This window comes from Osmerus eperlanus, chromosome 21 (assembly GCF_963692335.1).
Source record: "Osmerus eperlanus chromosome 21, fOsmEpe2.1, whole genome shotgun sequence".
In the NCBI taxonomy this organism is placed as follows: domain Eukaryota; kingdom Metazoa; phylum Chordata; class Actinopteri; order Osmeriformes; family Osmeridae; genus Osmerus; species Osmerus eperlanus.
In genome coordinates this window covers 9,735,983-9,757,094 of record NC_085038.1, presented here as the reverse complement: position 1 = coordinate 9,757,094, position 21,112 = coordinate 9,735,983, and the positions used below count along the sequence as shown (strand labels likewise).

The 21,112-nt window shown below is 46.0% G+C and overlaps 4 protein-coding genes across 10 annotated transcripts in view; all 4 read left to right on the top strand.

Annotated features, from left to right (window-relative positions):
* The first annotated feature begins 176 nt into the window (after nucleotides 1–176).
* Nucleotides 177–972, top strand: LOC134007355 (large ribosomal subunit protein eL31). The gene is made up of 4 exons (XM_062446770.1): nucleotides 177–280; nucleotides 415–540; nucleotides 693–805; nucleotides 903–972. Exons 1-4 carry the CDS (start codon nucleotides 177–179, stop codon nucleotides 932–934), a joined length of 375 nt encoding a protein of 124 aa, XP_062302754.1. The 3' UTR covers nucleotides 935–972.
* Nucleotides 973–1,919: 947 nt separating this feature from the next.
* Nucleotides 1,920–5,370, top strand: chst10 (carbohydrate sulfotransferase 10). 2 transcript variants are annotated; one of them, XM_062447255.1, is made up of 6 exons: nucleotides 1,920–2,079; nucleotides 2,608–2,767; nucleotides 2,874–2,983; nucleotides 3,082–3,313; nucleotides 3,408–3,513; nucleotides 3,663–5,370. In XM_062447255.1, the coding sequence occupies exons 2-6, from the start codon at nucleotides 2,668–2,670 to the stop codon at nucleotides 4,213–4,215; spliced, it is 1,101 nt and encodes a 366-aa protein (XP_062303239.1). In that variant the 5' UTR covers nucleotides 1,920–2,079; nucleotides 2,608–2,667; the 3' UTR covers nucleotides 4,216–5,370. The 2 variants fall into 2 exon arrangements, with proteins under 2 accessions (XP_062303239.1, XP_062303240.1); XM_062447256.1 differs by having other exon boundaries at nucleotides 1,931–2,079; nucleotides 2,612–2,767.
* Nucleotides 5,371–7,338: 1,968 nt separating this feature from the next.
* lonrf2 (LON peptidase N-terminal domain and ring finger 2) lies at nucleotides 7,339–13,144 on the top strand. The gene is made up of 11 exons (XM_062447319.1): nucleotides 7,339–8,508; nucleotides 9,430–9,548; nucleotides 9,776–9,898; nucleotides 10,010–10,319; nucleotides 10,489–10,594; nucleotides 10,996–11,110; nucleotides 11,329–11,450; nucleotides 11,589–11,747; nucleotides 11,891–12,053; nucleotides 12,140–12,289; nucleotides 12,674–13,144. Exons 1-11 carry the CDS (start codon nucleotides 7,746–7,748, stop codon nucleotides 12,833–12,835), a joined length of 2,292 nt encoding a protein of 763 aa, XP_062303303.1. The 5' UTR covers nucleotides 7,339–7,745; the 3' UTR covers nucleotides 12,836–13,144.
* A 1,097-nt stretch (nucleotides 13,145–14,241) lies between these two features.
* LOC134007811 (mitogen-activated protein kinase kinase kinase kinase 4-like) overlaps nucleotides 14,242–21,112 on the top strand; it is a 29,092-nt gene continuing 22,221 nt past the window's right edge. For 2 of the 6 annotated variants that reach the window (XM_062447502.1, XM_062447501.1), the window contains exons 1-2: nucleotides 14,243–14,701; nucleotides 15,062–15,127. In XM_062447502.1, coding sequence (XP_062303486.1) covers nucleotides 14,645–14,701; nucleotides 15,062–15,127 — 123 coding nt within the window. In that variant the 5' untranslated portion in view covers nucleotides 14,243–14,644. Of the gene's footprint in view, nucleotides 14,702–15,061; nucleotides 15,128–21,112 lie in introns of all 6 variants that reach the window. The other 4 variants (XM_062447500.1, XM_062447505.1, XM_062447503.1 and 1 more) reach the window with 4 other exon arrangements.

The following is a 21,112-nucleotide window of genomic DNA, read 5'->3' as shown; positions in this document are numbered from 1 at the left end:
CATTGTTTAGATGCTTGCATTGCAATAAATGGTATATAGGTATGTACACGACGATGTGGAATGGATACGGATATATCGGTAGATAGCTCGAGCGAGAGAACATTGGTAACCCAACAAATGTATTGTCAACCTGTAATCCCAAATAGTCTCAAACGGTTTTATGTGTAACGTTACAGATGGCCCCAACTAAGAAGGGAGAGAAAAAGAAGGGGCGCTCAGCCATTAATGAAGTGGTGACCCGGGAGTACACCATCAACATCCACAAGCGCATCCATGGAGTGTGAGTGGAGAATGTACATTAGTTGATGCTGTGTTGAAAACGGCTACATATGTACCTGCCTAAATGTAACCTGCCTCACAAGGCCATCTTCACTTAAAAGATCAACCTCTTCTACTGTTGTTCTGCCTCTGTAGGGGTTTCAAGAGGAGAGCCCCTCGCGCTCTGAATGAGATCCGCAAGTTTGCCGTGAAAGAGATGGGAACTCCAGATGTACGCATCGACACTCGTCTGAACAAGGCAGTGTGGACCAAAGGCATCAGGTAAGGTCTCAATCGAACCGTCACATAAGGAATGAAAGATGTTTACGCGTTAGTCCATGTCACTGCTGCATTAGCTGGGCATTCGTGGCAACTTCTACACAAGTTGTTGCCACAGGAGATAACAGGCACTATAATCATATGTTGTCATTCAGGAATGTTCCGTACAGAATGCGCGTACGGTTGTCCAGGAAGCGCAATGAGGACGAGGACTCTCCTAACAAGCTGTACACCCTCGTCACATATGTTCCTGTCACAACATACAAAGGTAAATCAGTACTAACTCAAGAGATTACTTAATAATTCATTTTGTTTGGGGTTGAAGACAAACTCTTGCTAAAACCTTTTTTTTCCTCATCCTACAGGGTTGCAGACAGTCAATGTGGATGAAAACTAAATGTCCCCTCTGCGAGTGGAATAAATGTATAAAAAGGATATCTGCTTCCTGTCTTTATTTACATGACATTAACATCTTTGGTGAATGTTTTCTGTGATAATCTCAAGGCTTTATTCTTGACTTGCTTGTAATTTTTGTGTATTGTCAAAGAAACATGACCGTGTGTGGGAAAACTCAATTAAAACAATTTGATGGTTAAGTAATATGAGTGTGCCTTTAACTATTTTCCTACAGCTTCAAAATGCATTTATAAGGATTGGCAATAAGAGGGTGTGAGTTAAGATGTCACGTAGGATGTTATAGTGAGTGTGATAAAATAACATTGCCACGTGACTAAAATGTGAACTGGCTGCCCGTAAGTGTGTATCTGTACAGACAGAAAAACACCCAGTGTACCCCGTTAAAAACTTTCCATTTTTGAATGTAAAGTAGCAGGCTTCTCTTCAGTTCTCCAGTTCAGTGCACATGCGATTCCTGATCTTTGTGTGAATGTGTCTATGCTCTGCATCATGAGACATCTCTAAAAGTGACAATGCTCTCTCACAGTCTTGTTGATAACGTGTCTTTGTCAGCCATGCATTGTTAGTGACACAGTGAAGCCCATTGTGCCTGACATTTTTTCCAGCTAGCCTATATAGTCTTCAATGAAAGAATGCATTCTTGTATATGCATACACATTGACTTGAGCTTTATTGGGAACCATGCGGTAAAGAGTGGACAACTATAATATTGTGTCAAGCATGTATGACTGCATTGTCATTTGTATTTTCATTTGTGAACTTGGAAATTAACGTTTTAATATCTCACAACACATTTTAAGTCACAGCTTATGCAATATTCCTTTCGTTTTGCTCAAAGTTTAAACAGAAAATGTGATCATCGTCTGAGGGAAGGAATACATTGCATCACATAATCATGCACAAAGAGGCTTTTCATTGCCCTGGTCCACGAGATGTCCATGTACTGGAACCATTTGAGCGCTAGGGGGCGACATGACCTTCAATTTTGTTGGGTGATGATTGGCGAATGCTGTACTCCATCACAACAGACTACAGGACATGTCGAAAATGTCATCCGAGACGCTAGCTATATATCTAGTTAACATTACTGCGATAGCTGCAACACAGCACATTCACATTTAAACGGTAAGAAAACAGATATCGCTGTTATTGCTTTTGAACAAAAAAAATGTAGCACCTCTCTTAAGTGCAGCTCATGCCTAGTTTCCAGTTACCAAATAATTTGTAGTGGCTAGCAGTATGCCTGGGCGGATGGACAGCTAACTAACTAACTGGCTAGCTTGTTAGCTCGTGTTAAAGTTAAACATCTGTTTAGCTTGTGCGCTAGCGTATGGCTCTAACGAGGCAAGCTACTTTTACACATGTAAACGTTATTTACTGTATTGACCTAGCGAATCGTACCAACGTCACGTAGCTAATGGATCTTGATTTCTAAATAGAAGGTAATAGCTAACAAGTAGAACATATTCACACATGCTTAAAATGCTCATACATACATCCAGTTTTTGTAAGCTGTTGCTAACCCTCCACACATTTCTTTGCTAGCTAGAAATAGAAGTGATAACCTCTGTCAGGGTAGCTTTCCCTGAAGCCTCCTCGCGACCATGAGTCTATCTGTCTTTTGCAATGTCAGTCAATCCTCTCTGCCTTTAGCTAGGCAACTTCACTATTTTGATGGGCCACGGATGATGTCCCACGGGTGATGCCCAAACGATGCGGCACCATTGGCTGCTCGTTGGGGCTTGCGGCTGGATGCTGCTCATCCTAATGTTCGCCAGCAAATTCATCAATTTCAATTTGAGAGCCGCGGATGGTGAGTTAGTTAAAATGTCAGCTATATAGAGACCGGAGGCCAGTTATGTTTTGTCAGTACGGATTCGGGGGACCACAATGTAATACATGCCTGGACTCTGTTTCAGACTATGTGGAAAAATCTGAGATACAGAGCTGGACTGTGTCAGGGACCAAGACCATCAAATCCCCCTCCATGCAGAAATCTGAAAGACAAGATGAGAAGCCTTCAGACTTGGTAGTTACATGACTCACATCACTAGAATGCAGCAGATCGCAACTCAGAGTGTGCAGCAGATGTCTCATTAAGGCCGTGTCTGTGTGTTTGTGTGTCAGACGGCTGAGCCGTCCTCTGCGGACCTCTCAGACTGGCGCTCTGTGGAAGCAAAGCGCCTGGAGCTGCTCTCGGCTGTGTGCAAGAACTCAACCCTCAGGAACCTCACTCACACCTCCATCAACAAGTTCGTCCTGGACCGCATCTTTGTATGCGACAAGCACAAGATCCTCTTCTGCCAGACCCCCAAAGTGGGGAACACTCAATGGAAAAAGGTCCTGATTGTTCTCAACGGTGAGTGTTTGCCTTCATGGTGTGACACTGCTTGATTGACTGTGGTTGCGGATGGCGAGTGTCCGATTGTCACGGTTCTTCTTTTGTCTCTCAGGAGTGTTCTCCACTGTGGATGAGATCCCAGAAAATCTGGTTCATGATCACGAGAAGAATGGCCTGCCTCGCCTCTCTTCTCTGAGTCAGGTGGAGATTACTGAAAGGTCAGAGTCCCAACTTTTATCTCTCCTGATTTTGACCACCAAATGTCATTTGTCACAGCTAAGCAGTTTCTACTTTGCTCAAACAGGATATTAAACAGTTAACGCATTCTGTAGCCTCAGCACTAATAAACGAATCAATTTATCTCCAGATTAAACACCTACTTTAAATTCTTCATCGTGAGGGACCCCTTCGAGCGCCTCATCTCGGCCTTCAAGGACAAGTTTGTGAAGAACCCCCGCTTTGAGCCCTGGTACAAGCACGACATTGCGCCCGCCATCATCCGCAAGTACCGCAAGAGCCACAGAGACAGCGACGCGGCGGCCACGGGCCTGCGCTTCGAGGACTTTGTCCGTTACCTGGGCGACGTGCCCGGAAGGCGGCGCATGGACAGGCAGTTTGGCGAGCACGTCATCCATTGGGTGACGTACGCCGAGCTGTGTGCGCCTTGTGACATCACCTACAGCGTGGTGGGCCACCACGAGACCTTAGAGCGGGACGCTCCCTATATCCTCAAAGCTGCTGGGATCGAGCGCCTGGTGTCCTACCCCACCATCCCGCCGGGCATCACCCGCTACAACCAGACCAAGGTGGAGCACTACTTCTCAGACATCAGCAAGCGTGACATCAGGCGTCTCTTTGCCAGATACCAGGGGGACTTTGGCCTGTTTGGCTATCCCAGTCCAGACTTCCTAATGAACTGAGTTAAAGGCTGAAGACAGTTCTGATAGGCTTGTAAACTAAGCAAGATAACTTGCTTCTCCTAATCTGGGCATGGTTGGCTGAGACGATAGGGTGCCTCCTGCAGGCTGATGTGCCGTAGTGAGGGGATGGCGGTAGTTAGCAGCCAGGCTGGTTCCTCCAATGGAGCCTGATTTTCTGTAGCCGACCATGCCTCAACCAGGCACACCCAGATCAGATAAAGAATGTGGCCTGAGGTAGAGTTCGTAGCCATGGTTATGGCTGTACAACTAATGAAGTGCCACATAGTAGTGTTTTTTGTAGTAATTTAGCTTTTGTTATGATAGGTAACTTTTATTTAATAAGGAAACTAAACAGTGTAACCTACTGTGCAAGAGTGTAACAACAGCACGTTTACAGAGACAGGGCTGCTGCTGTTGCCGCCTACCAGACCCACACTGGGAGCACCAGGGGTCGACACTACTGGGTGGGGAACACACCGATACGATACTGGACCTTGTTCCCTTGCATATGTGGTGTACCCAAAAAAAACCTGTAGGTGTAATGGATTGAGGACAAGCAATGGAAAAGTCTTGGCAGCTCTACAGACTTCCAGACGCGCCTATGAACAGGATCACTGGCTGTGTGCCTGGTACTGTGGCTGTGTTAGCCCTGATACCTGTGCTTTCTTATGGGCAGCCAGGCTATCTGCGCACTCTTTCCGCAGTAAGCAGAGACTGCGAATGTGTCTCATCCAGGTACTTCCATTCTGTCATCCCTATGCGGAGACCGAGTTGTGGTCGGGTTGTGGGAGGGGGGAAGATGGTTTTACTCTCAGAAAGGTAGGCCTGTAAGTTGACAATGAACATCTTCATACCAGCAAACGTTTTTGAGCAATGGATGCTGTGTGTGTGTGTGTGTGTGTGTGTGTGTGTGTGTGTGTGTGTGTGTGTGTGTGTGTGTGTGTGTGTGTGTGTGTGTGTGTGTGTGTGTGTGTGTGTGTGTGTGTGTGTGTGTGTGTGTGTGTGTGTGTGTGTGTGTGTGTGTGTGTGTGTGTGTGTGTGTGTGTGTGTGTGTGTGGAGCTGTCAAAACACCCATCTATGAAGAAATGCTTCCTGGTGACTTTGTACTCAAGTTCTGGAGGATTAATAAAGGCCAATATGAAATCAAGAAAAAATAAACTAGTTTTGTTTTTCAACATCAATGAAGAGCCCTGTTGGTGTTGCTAATAAATGTCTGTAAAAGCACACCGGTGTCCTAGCAGCTGCAGTTTGTTACTGAATGATTATTACTGTGTTCCTTGTCCTCGCATGATGTCCTGAAATCTGATCGGCCATGTGAAACTATCCAACAAGAAGCAACAAAACTGTCGGAACAATAGCTACCTCGTGTTGGTGCTCAGAAATATGTTTCTCTGTCGTGACTCTTTTCGTGACTTCTTTTTGATCATTCTACTCTGTTCCCATTCATTCAGTGGAGGCATGTGCTGCACACGTTTGTGGTATTCTGTTGGAGGGTTCATTTATTTAGGTTGTTTTTGTGCAGTGGGGACAAAGGATAACTGTCAGTCCTCCATGTGTTGCCACAGGGGGTGGGAGGGTCACGTGTGCTGCCTGTTCCCTGAGCAGAGCAGGTGACATGTTGGACTGATGGACTAAGAACTAAGGTGACGTTAGAGTTGTGGGTTAGGGTGGCAATGTGTTAGCAGCACATTGGTGTGCTGCACATTGGTTTTAAATGATAACAGACTTGTGGCGTGATTAATGATCATAAATGATTATTATTCATATTTCAGAGTGTGTAATATAGAGAAAAATAAGTAACCATAAAATCACCCATCTTGCGCTTTTTTTTTATACAGCCGCTAAATGTGTGTCCAAACAGTGTCTGTGTGAATAGAGCTGCCTCCTTACTGTGGGGTGAGATTCTTCTCCCTCAAGCCACGAGGTAGCCCTGATATACCTGTATCAACTCGTGTGACTTGCTGTTGTTTTTTACTCACAATTCTCCATACAAGCCTGTAAAATAGTGTTACCTATTTTGCAGTTTGTTTTTACGTTTTTGTAAACATTAATTTGCGGAATGTGAAGCTGTTTAATGTAAAGCACTCAGGGCTACACCGCATTGGCCAGTCAATGCTACTGTCCCCAGCGCCAGTGGCCTGTTGGCTTAATATAACTGACAGTTGACAACGGAAGGGATTTCACTTGTTGATGTCTACAGTGTTTCTTGACCCGAACAGTATTATTAAATATGCAGTTTTTTTCTGTTACACAACCTTTATCATTACATAAACAGTCAGACTACCCAATGACTTTGTTCCCTCAAGTCACGTGCCACCCGACGTTACCAAACAGGCGCATCATAACTAGTTTGCCCTTATAGTTTAATTCCTGAATTTGACGTCGATAGAGTGTGATTCAAATTCCTATGCCTATATACTAACCCGAGGACCAGCGAAGTAAAAACGAGCGGCGTGGTGGCTGTTCATACAAGTTTAGTAATAGATAGAGGGAACAACTTTTTGTTTTTGGGCGAGTGTATGGGCGGGGTTACTGATTCGCGTGCCCGACTCTACTTCGCTCAGAGATCTAGGTCTAGACAGTAGTGATGGGCATTCCGGCTCTTTTTCGTGAGCCGGCTCGTATGGCTCAGCTCACTAAAAAGAGCCGGCTCTTTTGGCTCCCGAACGGCTCTTTAAAAAATACATATTTTAACTATGAATTTGACTATGATAAGTGTGAAAACAATTTGAATTAAATTATTAAATGAAATCATACTCGACCGTAACCACATATCTTTAAAAATGCATTGATTTGTCATGGCTCTCCTCCGAGTTTTGACTACTCTCTGACTGTGTGTGAGTTGGCTCGGCCCTCCCTCATGCAGGATTGACAGGAACAGAATGTGAGGATGATCGTGTGCGCCTTTAAGCCTACAAGTATTTTTTTTGTTGTTCTTTAAATTAGTCAATTATTTTAAATACAATTAAAATTCATTTCATAATCATTTAGTTTTTATAGGCTGTATTAATCTATTAAAAATAGAGTCGGCTCTTCAGATATGCGAGCCAGCTCCCGACGTTCACCTTCAAGAGCCGGCTCTTAGAGCCGGATCGTTCGCGAACGACCCATCACTACTAGACAGGCGTTATAACGAAACACTAGTGGCAGCGGCTATTTCTTTTTCTACGACATTAGCTCGTTTTTACTCGTTATGCAAGTTTGTGTCAGTTGTCGGTACTCACGTAGTTATGCGGCATTTAACATGTTCGTGAAAATGCCTTGAAACCAAGTATACTCGTTTTAAAGGATGTTATTTCATCCGTGAGTGAATGCTGTTATACAAACTTCCAGTTTCACAGTGTCACGGTCTTACGTAGCTAAATTAAGATGGAAGATTCGATTTGCAGCTGAATGAAATGGATGGAACTAAACACTTGCTTCGGTGTCCGGTCTGATCCCGACCTAGATTGAATCGATGAGATATCTAGTAATTTGACTGACCCCTGGGCGTAACTGATATTTGCGATTCTTCAGTTATATCACGAAAATGGACATCGCTGTTCAAGACGGATTGGATCATTCCACGCACAGCACAACTGTTCCCACTGCTGCCTGGTTGTGTGCAGAAATGTTGGATGTGGCACAGAAAGCCTGCCAGGCTGGAGACTACAACTTTGCTGTTGAGATCTACAGCTCTCAACTTGCAGATCTTCAGCAACCAGACAGGCCTCTGTGTCTACTGAAGGCAGATGCGCTTAGCAGGGCTGGGCGCATAGGAGAGGCACTGGACTCGTATTGTGCTGCCGCCAAACTGGACAGTTTAAAACCCCAAGAATTAGGATCTCTTGTTGACTGTATTACGAACACCTTGCGCGAAAAGGAATTGTGCATCTCAGCTCCAAGTAAGACTTCGTCATGCCGAGTTGGAGTTAACAAAAACGAGTTGAACCGTTCATGTTCAGAGGATGACTTATCTGAGGATGAAGAACCACTGGACTTTTTCTCTTGCCATTTTTGCAAGTGTCTCTTGACAGAGCCTGTGACCTTAGAATGTGGCCATACATACTGCAAATATTGTCTTGAAGATAATCACGTCACAGAATGTAAACTGTGTCGATATAAACTGAGCAACTCAACGGGCAAAGTGAAGCCAACTGCGTTTAAAGTCAATGTGGTCCTAAGCAGCCTGTTGGAAAAGTGGTTTGTTGCGGAGAGTCAAGCAAGGCGATACTGGCTGGAGGGGGAGAGACTACGGACTAAACACGACTTCCTCAACGCCCTAGAAAGATACAACAAAGCTGTAGAAATGGGTAGGCTAAAGCATGAGTTATTTCTCCAATACCCTTTCTTTTAATAGTTCTCCTTCACATGGGACATTTGAGTAATGGATCGTTAACCTACTTATCAGGTGACATGGAAACGTGCAGATCTTAAATTAATATCTGGGTCAGGCAACATAATTGGCATCATTACACTTTTTTTCATGCCAGCTGACTCAGAGACATGAACACCATGTTTTGGGGGAACTGGGCATTTGATCATAAATGTTTACAGACTGATCCAATTTCTTTAGTGATCCTATGCCTGGACTCTGTACTTTGCGTAGGAATATCAGTTTGCTCATTATGTACCTTGCATAGCATCACAACAGTCGGAAAAGTAGGCCAAGCTTGGTAGAGCAGAGTTCTATTCTACAGAGTGATATTACAACCGCAGCCTTTTTTGCAGGCCCTGCTAATGTACTTCTCGAATTTCTACACATCTAAAATTAAGTTCCCAACATGTGGAGTCTGAACAGGGTTGGTGTGCAAAGTAGCAAATGAACACATAACAGCTTATGTGCTCTCTTCACAAAACTTGACGTGACCTTGAACTAGTTATGAGCATGACCTGGATTTTAGGGGATGAGATAATGTTTTTTGTGTAACAGTTTTTTGGGGTTGCCAACTCTACTACATAATTTAGTTTAATATTGTCATAATAGCTTATTATTTTCATTTTATTTCATAGAGAACCTTTTTTAGTTTTTTTTTAATAGTTTAATGCATGTAATTCAGGGGTGTTTTAGGGATTAATTATTTGTTTTATATATAACTATCCTTCTTGTGGGATAGTCCATAACACTTCCATACATCAGACAAAATAGTATATAGTGGCTCTATAGTGGCTGTTTATATGAATGCTTATAAACTATACAGACTAATGTTATTGTTATGTCTTCTTCTGTGCAGCCCCAACTATAGCCAGGTTACTGGAGCGGAGAGCAGAACTACATCAGGAGATGGGGAACTTCAGACTGGCCCTTCAGGATGGGGACAGCATGTGTCAACTGAAGCCTCTGTGGCCCACGGTGAAAAAAAATACTGGTGTACACAGGCAGACATGGTGGCAGGTCCTTTACCAAGACCACATTCTTCCATGAGAATAGAATAAAGGCAGTGTTAGATGGTGAACATACAACAATGTGGAACTGGGTCGTGGGCAGTGCCCCACTTATATACACCCATGATGGTTTATATAGATACATTGTCATCAAAAGACTTGAGACTCCATAACCCTGTGTGTGTTTTCACCTAGGCCCATTATGTGAGAGCATTGGCTTTGAGCAAAGCCGGACGGAATGAAGAAACCTTAAAAGAGTATTTCTATTGTGTGGCTCTGAAGCCTAACTGCATCACTATCAGACTGGAGGCTCAGAAGGTATTGTACTTTTTTTCTGCTGTATTGTTATGTAGCATGCTCTGTGTGACCAGGCAATGCGTGTTTGTGCTGTGCTTGGTTATCTGCTAACCCCTGTCTTTTATCTTGCAGCTGTTGAGTGACATGTTCTCCTCCTTGTTTGAGAAGGACAGTCTGACCGCATTACTCCACCCCTGTCAGACAGGCTTCGCCTCCCCTCTTAAGCCCGCCTCCTTACTCTTGGGATCATTAAATTCCGCCCCTCAAAAAGAAAGCCAGACGGAAGGGCCCTCGGACGTCACCGCCAAGCCCCAGACATGCGCTGGGGACTCCAAGAACCTGGGTTTAGTCCTCAGTGCCTTACTTTGCACCTCTGGTCTGAAAAGGAAATGCCAAGACAACCCTCCAAACTTAGCAACCGCCAACAAGTTGCCCAGAAAAGGTACCACACCCTTCATCGATTTGTATATAGCTGGGCACTTGACACATTCCACACAAAACACAGGGGATCGATCTGACTAGCAGACCGTGTTTCACTTCCAAGATCTCGACCATTTTGTTGACGAAAACACTTTGGGATGCATTCATCTTCTCTCTGTGTCTGTGCTCAGATGAAGGTTGCTCCTCATCCCAGGCTCCTGTTGCCCATAGTGGTGAGAGGGAGGTGCCTACCCATCTCTTGGACAGCACTGACATGGAGTGCTCTCTTTGTATGAGGTAAGTCAACCATAAGGCCAAGGACTCCCATTGACATTCATTCATTATTTAACCCAGTATCTGATTGCACTATTGCACTATGTTGACCACTCATGCTGCTCATTCTTATCCTTATTCTTATTTTTATATATATTTTATATTTAAATTGTTTTATTCTTAGATTGTTTAGTTCTTAGGAATAGTTAAACTTCTGTACCTTTACTTAATTTAAGATTCGTATATGTTTCGTGTTTGCACCTCCCTGCCACAGTAAATTCTGTGTTTGTATAACATACATGGCGAATAAACCAAATTCTGATTCAGATTCAGATTCTGATATAACACACACACAGACACACACAAACACAACATCCCTTTGGAAGAACGTATTGCCTAATTATTGAACTTGTGTCTTTCCTCAGGCTATTTTATGAGCCTGTCACCACCCCCTGTGGACACACATTCTGTCTGAAGTGTCTGGAGCGCTGCCTGGACCACAACCCAAACTGCCCACTGTGCAAAGAGAACCTCGCTGAGGTAAATTAGCATTAAACTGTGCAAACTTCCGGCAACACAGTACAATATTTTGAACACAATCGGTTACGATCATTTGTGAAATATTGTTTTGAGATATTATCCCTGCCAAGTTATCTCCTTGGTGTGTACTGAACTAGGTATAGCTAATGCTTGTTGGCAAAAGCTTTCATAAGTCACGTCGTTGTGGTCTTGATCGTCTGTGTGTTGTGTAATTGCAGTACCTGGCCTCTAGAGGGAACCAGAAGACCCTGTTGGTTGAAGAAATGCTACAATGTTATCTCTCTGAGGCGCTGGCTGAGAGAAGGAAAGTCCATGAAGAGGAGATGAAGGAGCTATCCAAGTGAGCCCTTAGACCCCTTTTAGAGATTGCCATATTGTGTATAGCAAATCTAATAGTCTCTAGTGCAACAAAATATCGCAACAGCTTTCCTCAGCTGGTGGAATGGGGATTTTCCCTAACAAATGGTTCTTCTTGCAGCTTGAAGCAGGAAGTGCCCATCTTTATCTGCACGGTTGCATTTCCCACAATCCCATGCCCTCTTCACATCTATGAGCCATGCTATAGGCTCATGGTCCGACGCTCAATGGAAACAGGAACCAGGCAGTTTGGAATGTGCATCGCTGATGATCTCAAGGGGTGAGCTGACCCATGACACTAACACCTAAACAGTCAACACCTCAAAACCATGCCAGGTTCCTTAAACCCAAACCCCTAAACTGTACTTGACTGTAACATTCTGACCAACTACCTGGCTAATGGTTCCATGGTCCTGGTCACAGTTTTGCTGACTACGGCTGCATGCTGGAGGTGAAGGATGTGAAGGCGTTTCCCGATGGCCGTTCGGTGGTGGACACGGTGGGAGTGTCTCGGTTTCGAGTGCTGAGCCACGGCCAGAGGGACGGGTACAGCACAGCCAAGATAGAGCTGCTGGAGGACAAGAAGGTGTGTTGTGTGTGTTGTGGATGAAGTTTTAAAGATTGCATCCGAGATGAGGTTCCTAACCGCTGACGCATTTCCTTTGCGGCCAGGTGGAGGGGGCGGAGCTAGAGAAGCTGCAGAAGCTGCATGACTCTGTGTACGAGCAGGCTACTTCCTGGTTCACCTCCCTCAAAGACAACATGAAGAGCCAGATCCTCAGCCACTTTGGACAGCTGCCCGGGAAAGAGGCTGACATTCAGGTACAACACAACACCGTACTGTCTGTTAGAAGTGGTGTCTTCCTCTGCTTGGCCCCCCCGTACCTAGGCCTATGGGTCGAACATCACATTCAGATGAACTATGTATTTCGTTCCTAGAAAGAATATTAGGATTATCAGAACAGAACGTCTTACTTTGATATTCTTTATAGCCTCTCCGGTTCCCTCTCCCTCTTTTGTCCCCCCCCCTCTCTCTCTCTCTCTCTGTCTCTCTCTCTCTCTCCTTCAGTCTCTGTGAGTGGAAAAAATGTTTATATCCGAGAGCCTAGACAGTAGAAGGCTAATGCATATATTATTTGTCATGGAGAAAACGATGAGGCGAACCCTAATAGAACCACGCTATGCCTCCCTCCCTCCCTCCCTCAGGCCAGTCCCAGCGGCCCTGCTTGGTGCTGGTGGCTCCTGGCCGTCCTGCCACTGGAGAAACGTGCTCAGCTCAGCATCTTGTCCATGACCGCCTTCCGAGACAGGCTGGGCGCCGTGCGCCGTGTGATCCTCCTCGTCACACGCAAACGCCAGGCACGGTGACAAGCTGTCCAACTGTTCGGTGCAGTTCTTACTAAAAATTGACTTTCAGTCACTGAAATGATGCGAAAACTTCTTTGAATGGGGACAGCTGGTGGATTACAGTTTCTTATGTAGTTCCAAGTATTCGTAGGGTGAGGATGTGAAACACCATTGTAGATGTAAATACTGTGTCTTTGAATCAGTGCGTCCTTTAACCCAAACTGTGTGTCCTGTTGTACATGTTAAATGATGAGAGCCTTAAATTATTGTTATTCCAATTGCATATTTATATACTTACTATCACACAATAAACATGTTTTTATTTATTAATTGTTCTGTCTGTATTGTTATTTCAAACACCCAAACTGCATCTTTCAGCAAGATCCTGTAAGTCCTACATTCAAATGCTTGTACAAGACCAGCTGTCGAGGTAATATTGCAGTACCACCAGATGTCCAGAGGGTGTCAGTAAAAGAATGTAAAAAAAATAGGACGGCCAGAACCGTCTAAATTAGAACAGGTGTTATCAGACAGTTTCCTCGACCACTACTTGCTAAGATGTGAGGCATGGTGACCAGGGGATTGTATTGCCTTTGTGTGAAACTCCAAAAGTCCCATATTTCTTGATGTAATCTTTATCGATATCATTTGGACAGCATAGGAGTGCACAGCTAAAAGACAATGATCGATTTATTTCCAGATGTAGCCTTATGTAGCAGCTCCAACTGTTTATGTGCGTTCCAACTGTGGTTATTGTTACATAGCTACACACTTCTTATATACAGGGAATATCTGAGTTTCTTGAGCAACATGACTGTGCTGTGTTGTTCAGCCAGACTGGTCCATCCTGATTGTTAGCTAAATGACTCACAACATAGGAGCTGAAGTTAGTTTTAACAAACAGACACCCTGTTCATGTCTACAGATCCTTTGGGGGAATGACAATGTAGCTGGGGTTGGGAAAGGAAACGGTTCTGAGACATGCACAGACACATCTGTGTCACAGACATCCCAATCAGTTGCACTGAGAAATATTTTATATGGTCACTTTTAGTCTGGAACACTATGGAGGGTGGCAAAGAGAAAGAACATCACACGAAAGTATTAGAGAGGTTGCTCAAGAGAAATAAATCCAGCAGTCAGGTGGTTTCTAGGGCCCAATTATGTGTTTATGTATTTTACTGTCATTCTGGACTGGGCACTCTACTGCTGTTTAAGAACATTGGGAGGAAGTAGGTTACAGCAGGGAGACAAATTAATCCATGTCGGCAATATGGTAATAATTCGTAGGCTTTCTACTGACTCACTGTGCATAAAGTAAATAATGATGCATCAGCACACTAGTCTCAGGTCGTTCGATTGTTCCCTTGCCACACCCATGATTACGAATATTGACCTGATGTCTCACGTGCGCATGTCCAAAGATTCTCCGAAGCCATCACTCCTTTTTCTTACTTGGCCCTTCTTTATACCGTAACATTTGATGTTATCTTAACATACTGGCTTGACGGGGTAGATAACCTATTCATATATCAGCCCCGTACAGTTCGTGCATAGATGCCCAGCCCTTTCTCCGTGATTTAGCCGACCGGCATCCTGTGTTTGTGCGATCGGATCCCTCAATCCGGGGGGAGAGGAGGAGCACCAGTAGAGTTGCGCGTAGGGCCGAGCTGCCACCTCAACATGGAGTAGCCCTGCGTCCTCAACAACAGAAGCGGACCACAAAGAGGAATACACGACTGCCTCTTCTAGTAGCAGGGGGTACCGCTAATGATCCTGTATCAAATATTCACAATTTACGTAAAGGAAGGATAGGAAATCATTGCAAAAATGGCGAACGACTCTCCAGCAAAAAGTCTGGTAGAGATAGATCTGGCTTCATTGCGGGTGAGTACTGGACAAGGGCAGTGTCTCTTCTAATTGAGACAACCGTTTTTTCCCAATTGTGTATCAATTTTGCAATAGGCTACAATAAACAAAAAATCTCACTCGGTTGATAACATGTCAGGTATTTATTTTCACGGATTTGCCATAGCCCTATCACTGAGACTAGTATGACATTATTATTCAGCTCGAGCGAGGTGTTTCCAGTCCCTGGTTTTCCTTTGTTCGAAATGCATTTGGCATGTTGGATAGATCAGGGCGCAACAGCTGCGTTAATCTAGAGCCCATCATTATAACATCTTCTAAAACACTTTTACCGTGTATGCTATTTGTGTGAACTATTTTTTATTCGATTCCTTGCAGGATCCAGCTGGGATTTTTGAATTGGTGGAAGTGGTCGGAAATGGCACCTATGGACAAGTATACAAGGTACACAAGCGATCCCTCGATGTATGGCCAGGCCTAGGCTACTCACAAGTCCTCGTCATTCTCTGCTCGATGCGAGACTTGGTTATATCTGCCCCTTACTTTGCGCATAGATAAATTATTTTGATTGGGACCCCATTGATATGAAACACGAGCTTAGTGCCTGAGCGATACTGTGGTTTTCATGTGAGGGTGATGGCAGGCGGGGGGTATGGAGACCTATTTTTTATAAACAGGACTTCATTAGGATATTTTACCTATTCTTCGCAATGTCTAGACTAAGTTGCATGTGTTCATTTTGCTGCTCGAATAGGCAACTAATGGTAGTTCAGAAAATAATGACTAGGCTATCCCATCTGTGAAACCTTCAAATAGGCTTTGCGGGAAAAATGCCAATCTAATGACAAGGTTTTAGACAACCAGTCCAGCTTCCCCACTTTGCCCATTCCAGGCTGGCATACTAGCCTGTCTAACTGCAATACTGTATCTGAACAGCTTGAAAATGGAAATGGGAAGTCTGTTTCATCTTGGCCTTTATTCCTGTAGCGTTGCCCTAGTGACCCGCTGAACCTGATGAAGGCCTGCTAGCTCTCAGGATTTCAAGTAGATTGTGGATCTGGTTCAGAATGGGCTAAACTCAAGACCATTTAATCTGTTTTAACCGTATGGAACAACGGGTAAACGTCTGGCTATATGGTATTTTCTTAGGGTCATGTGATGCTTTTGGTAATGGAAAATGAACTTGCATGCCATCCTCCCTCCAATACCAGATGGCTTGTGGGCATGCAGAAATTGACCCATTTTGTGGATTTGATCACTCTCTTAACTGCTCTAAAAATTCCATCTAATAATGTAGTCATTGTTTTGCTTTTATTTACCACAAGAGTGAGCAGCATACTGTTCTCTCTGCTATTTTAGGTTTCTGTGAAACACAACATCATAATACTTCACACATCACAAACGACTGCTTGGGTTGTATTCTGTCACATCTTTATGAAATGATATCAGTGGAAAGTAAACCCAAGAATGTTGGCAGTAATGTTATTGAGGAACTAACAGGTTGTAGTTTGAAGTCCATATTTGGAAATTGACACAAGTTTTTCTATTAATCTACATCCAATAAAAGTGATAGCTATTACTCTGACAGATTAGCCATTCCCAAAATGAAACGCAGTGTTTTGCATGTTTATCCCAGTAATTAGATTAATCAACAGAATACTTGACTACAAAATATCCTTGGTGACAGCCTTCCTTAACATTTAATGGAATATGTCTAGGCTTCTGTCAAATTGGCCCGAGGCTAGTATTTTGTATCCTGTTGAATTAGTCAACTGAAGGACAATCCGTGGTCTGGTGGAAAAACTGGAGCCTAGTTGTGCTCAGAAGACTCCATAGTTGGATTTGAGTCTTTCAGAAGTCGAGCCGTGGAAGCTCTTCTTGAGCATGTTCCTCTTTCTCCAGAGGGGATGTCATAAACCATGCACCCATGTGAGCTGTGCCTTCTCTATCAGCTGTCTTATCAGGGCTAGGCTAGCTCGGTGCAGCAGCTCCGTTATTAAACAGGCGAGCGAGCATGTGCCATGTGGTGTGAATGAGGGGCGCTGCAACTGGTTGAAGAGCAGCTGTCCAGGACCAGACAGAGCCTACCCACTCCATTACAAAGATGGTTTTGTCTCTGTGTCGCTGGCTTTTTGGGTCCCCCCCCCCGCCTTCCGATCCGCCAGTATAGTTCTTTAGAAAGGACCTGTTTGTCAGTTGAATCCCCAAACACTGAATAGTAAAATGGCCTCTAACTGAAAACTAGGCTGACTTCTCCTCACTGGGAGGCGTTCTTCTGTTTTCTCTTATTGTTAATCATTTGTCACAGTTTTTTTTTCTCTCCCTATCATTTTTTGAGGAAACAATAGAGCCTAACCCATTTATTTCAGTCAAAGAAGTTTTATGCATTAAGCTGACTTGTTATAGTAAAAAAAATAAAAAAATATATATATCCTGTCACTTTGAACATGAAGCTTCAAAACGGGCTGGTGATTCTCAGAAACAGCCCTCACACTGTAGACTAGTTCAATCCTACAGTTAATGGAGATAAGTGACTCTCAGAACGGGCTATCTTGTTATCCAGAGCTTTCTAAGAATCGAAATGGCATATCTAAAGTAGTGTACATGCAAGACAGATTCAAATGACAGGGAGTGACCAGTCATTGGAACCAAGCCAGAAGGGCAGTGACTGTCTCTGTGGGGGTGCTAGATTAAGCAGTGCAGTCAGTCAAAGAGCTTGATGACTGAGGTTTAGCTTGACTTACTAAGCACAATTATTATGAAAAGAACCCAGGTTGACCTATTCAGTTGAATGTACTAGAGGGCCAAATGACTTGCCCAATAAGACTAAAGAAAAGTCCTATGTTTGGGTGGGCTGGAAGATTGGACAAGTCCCAATTTGAATGTCTTTACATTTTTTTATTTAGCTCACACTAATGTGTAAAACATCTGTTTTAACAACTCGTTTGTCATGACTTCCAATCTCCTACATAGTACTAATGAATATCATTTTGACCAATGAATGGCATTTGCTTATCACTCTGGTGCAGAGGCCAATGAAGAAGTAGGGGGAGATGTGTGCTTGTGCTCCGTGCCGTGTCGGTGCTGGGCTCATACTGAAGCAGGCTGGTGTTGTGCTGGATGGGATCACCTGCTCCAGCACTGCACAAAGGGATTCTCAGATCAGCACTATCATTCTGGCTCCGGCCCAGCTGGCAGCGCCCTCAGGTGCTTTGAGGCGGAAGAAAGATAAATGAATCGTGTTTTTTTTTCTTTTTAAGATGTAGGTCTTTTGAGTTGTGAGGTATGTGGGGAGGATTCCTCTGCAGAAGGGCCAATAATAGTCAGCCAGACGGCCTGGTCCTATGCCCTGCCCTTGCTTGTCTGGTTTCGCATCTATCCCCTGTTCTCGCCGCTCTCTACCCTTCCACTGCAGTGCAGGACCTGCCAGGGAAGGGAGATGAGGTATGGGGGTACGCTGCAGGGACGCTGGGAGAACCCCCCCCCGTCGTGCTGACGCCAGGGCCCCCCCCCTCACACTCACTCTGTGTGTCCCTCCTCCCTCCTCATTGTCCGTACTGTCCTCTGGCCCTGCCGTCGCTGGTCTTCCCCTTCTCCTTATCCCTCTTCTCCTTTGGTGTGTTCCTCCTCTCAGCCCCCCCCCCCCCCCAAGTGGAGTCTAAATCATCAAACCCAGGGTTACACACTAGCTCTCGGGGTGCTGGTTAAAGCAGTGCCATCGTCAGGACTGAATCTCCGAGCCATCACTCAGTGGAATGGCCTTTGTCAACCAAATCCTGTTACTGTGAAGCCATAATGTCACATCTCTGTGGCAGTCAGTGTCCATGAGGACCCCCTGCCTTCCGCACCAAGGCTTCAGCGGGGCTGCTGCCAGCCCAGCTGATCCAGCAGCGTTGTTGAGGGACTGGAGATTTGGGAGGCCTCGGTTATGAAACGTCAGCGTTTTCTCTTTGTCTTCGGTGTGTCCTGGTTTGCGTGGGAGGCCGTTTCCCAGGAAAACCCCTAAATCCGCAGCGTGACGTGGCGGATAAACGGACAACGAAGGGGGGCCGCGGGCGTCAGCGGCGCCACCGCGGAGACGACGACGGCACCTCTGTCAGGGCGGACTCTCCTTCACTCAGCCACACCTCCGTCTGTCCCCTCCTCCTGTCCCCTACGGCCATCCTCCGTCACCATGGCACAGTAGCCTGGCGCTTCATGTGGGCAGCAAAGTGCTAGTCATGCAGGGGGGGGGGGGGTATCCTGGCAGAGGTATCCTTTTAACGCCAGTTGTCTAATGCCCGCTAATACCCAATGCTGGTGCCATATGGGTCTGGCCTGACCCAGGCAGCCACCAGGGAGATGCCAGCACACTGCTCACCATGCAGGCCTGGTAGGGCGAGGAGGAGGAGGAGGAGGTGGTGGTGGAGGAGGGAGACATCTGTACTCCTGGTCATGTGTTGCCCCGAAGATCCTCATCTAGCAGGTAAACGCACTGTGGTCTAGGTCTACAGACTACAGCCACGCGCTGCCGAAAACCGGGCAAGAACACGTGACACCATGCAGGAGACGAGCCTGTTCACAGTTAAACGGTTGCTAGCTTTGATTTAAGACTGGAGCTATTTATAGCCAAACCAATGGAGGAGTCTGAATTGTTGGTTAGTGTGCAGGGCGGGATGGGCTGGCTGGCCGTAAGCAACATATACCAACTATTTATTTAAGACCTTAAATAATCCCTGTTCTTTGTCATCTGCTTGATGCTTGGGCCCGGTGTCATTTATTTGCTCCACCTTGGTGGTTCGGGTTTAGCTATGTGCTGATTGGCCTGCTAGTTTTCGGGGGTCAGCTGCCGGGGGTGTTGAATGTGTCACCCTCTTAACGACGTGGCCAAGATCTCCCTCCTGTCACTCACACACCCTCAAGTCCCAGAGACACGGTCGTCTCACGAGGGGCCAGCCCTATCTGTTCACATGGTCATCGTGCGTGCTCGAGAGTGTGTGTTCGCGCACGGTGAGAGAGATGCGAGAGGTCGGGGGGTCGGACGCAAACCGGCAGCCTCACCAGGAACACAATCCCTCCGGCGCGCGTGTGTACGCGCTCGGGCGTTTTGGGCTTTTCTTTCCCACGCTGGTCTCACGTACTCATGGGCGTCACAAGTCCGGCCTCTGTGTGAACACGCCTGTCTGTGCACGGCGTGCAGCCGCTCACTGAGCCGCCTCGTTGTGATACTCGGATGAGGCGAAACAAATCCTGTCCCTGTGGCCCAGGCAGACGGGAGTGCCTGATTCCCAGCGGAGTCTGAGCCCAGTCATGCCTCGGTGTCACGTTTCCTTTGGAGAGAACGGGTTTCATTCGAACCTGTTCCCCGGCCGACCGAACTGTCTAGGAACGGCGTCGGTATCGGAACACGCCTTGACTTCTCCCTGAGAAAGCAGCTCTGTTTTCTCAAGAGGGGGCTCTCAGAACAGCTCTCATCCTGAGTGGAGCAGTTAGTTGGGCTGAGTACAGGCTGCTGCACTGGGATCGATACCTCCTTACTTACGGATCAGCCGTCTCCTCTCCAGTCCACTTTAAACCCTGCTGCCACTCCCTGGACCTGAACAGTGGACCAGACCAGACCAGACCAGACCCCACCCCTCTGATCCCCGGCCTGGCCTGAATGCATCTCTCCTCCGCCCTCAGCCTGGGATGCAGTGGGCCATATCGGCTGTTGTCTGAGAAGAGTGAACGCTCTCCCTCTCTCCAGCACGATCCGATAACAGGCCGCCGAGTTTATGGTTGCTCTACCCCCATACCTCATCTCCCTTCCCATGCGATCCCGCTCTGTAGCCCTTAATCATGCTCGCTGCCTCTTTCTTTTCCATTTCGCTCTCTCTCTCGCTCTCGCTCTCTCTCTCCCTCCCGCTCTCGCTCTTTCAATCGACTCTCCCAGCTACAGTACTCCCTTTTGCCCTTTGCCCGCTCTCCCATCCACTCTCTTCCACTCTCATCCACCCTGAGTGGGGGTCCTCTGGGGAGTGCGGTCGTAATGTGTGTCTGTGTAGCTGTGTCTGTGAGAAATGGGTCAGTGTGCTGGTATGCAGCGGGCTGGGCTCCGTTGTGCGCTGTTGCTGAGAAGCCGTTTCTTTCCCAGCGCTCTTCTGGTTTGCGTTGAGCTATAGGAGGCGGCCGGAAGGAGGATGTCGATAAACCATTAGGCCGGGGTAATAGTTTGTTTGCGTTACGTGATTCCCATTTGCGTGTGCGAGCGCTCATTTTCTCCGGGGGGTTTTGTATACGTTCAAGTGTGTGTGTGTGTGTGTGTGTGTTTTAGTATGCCCGCTGTGTTTGCCGGTCACAGCTAGCACACGCGTAATGAGCGTTTTTCCGGCGCGGACCTCGTCCTCATTGGCTGGTGTCGCCCTCCTCCCCCCCCCACCCACTGCTTAAATGTCACCTTACATCTACATC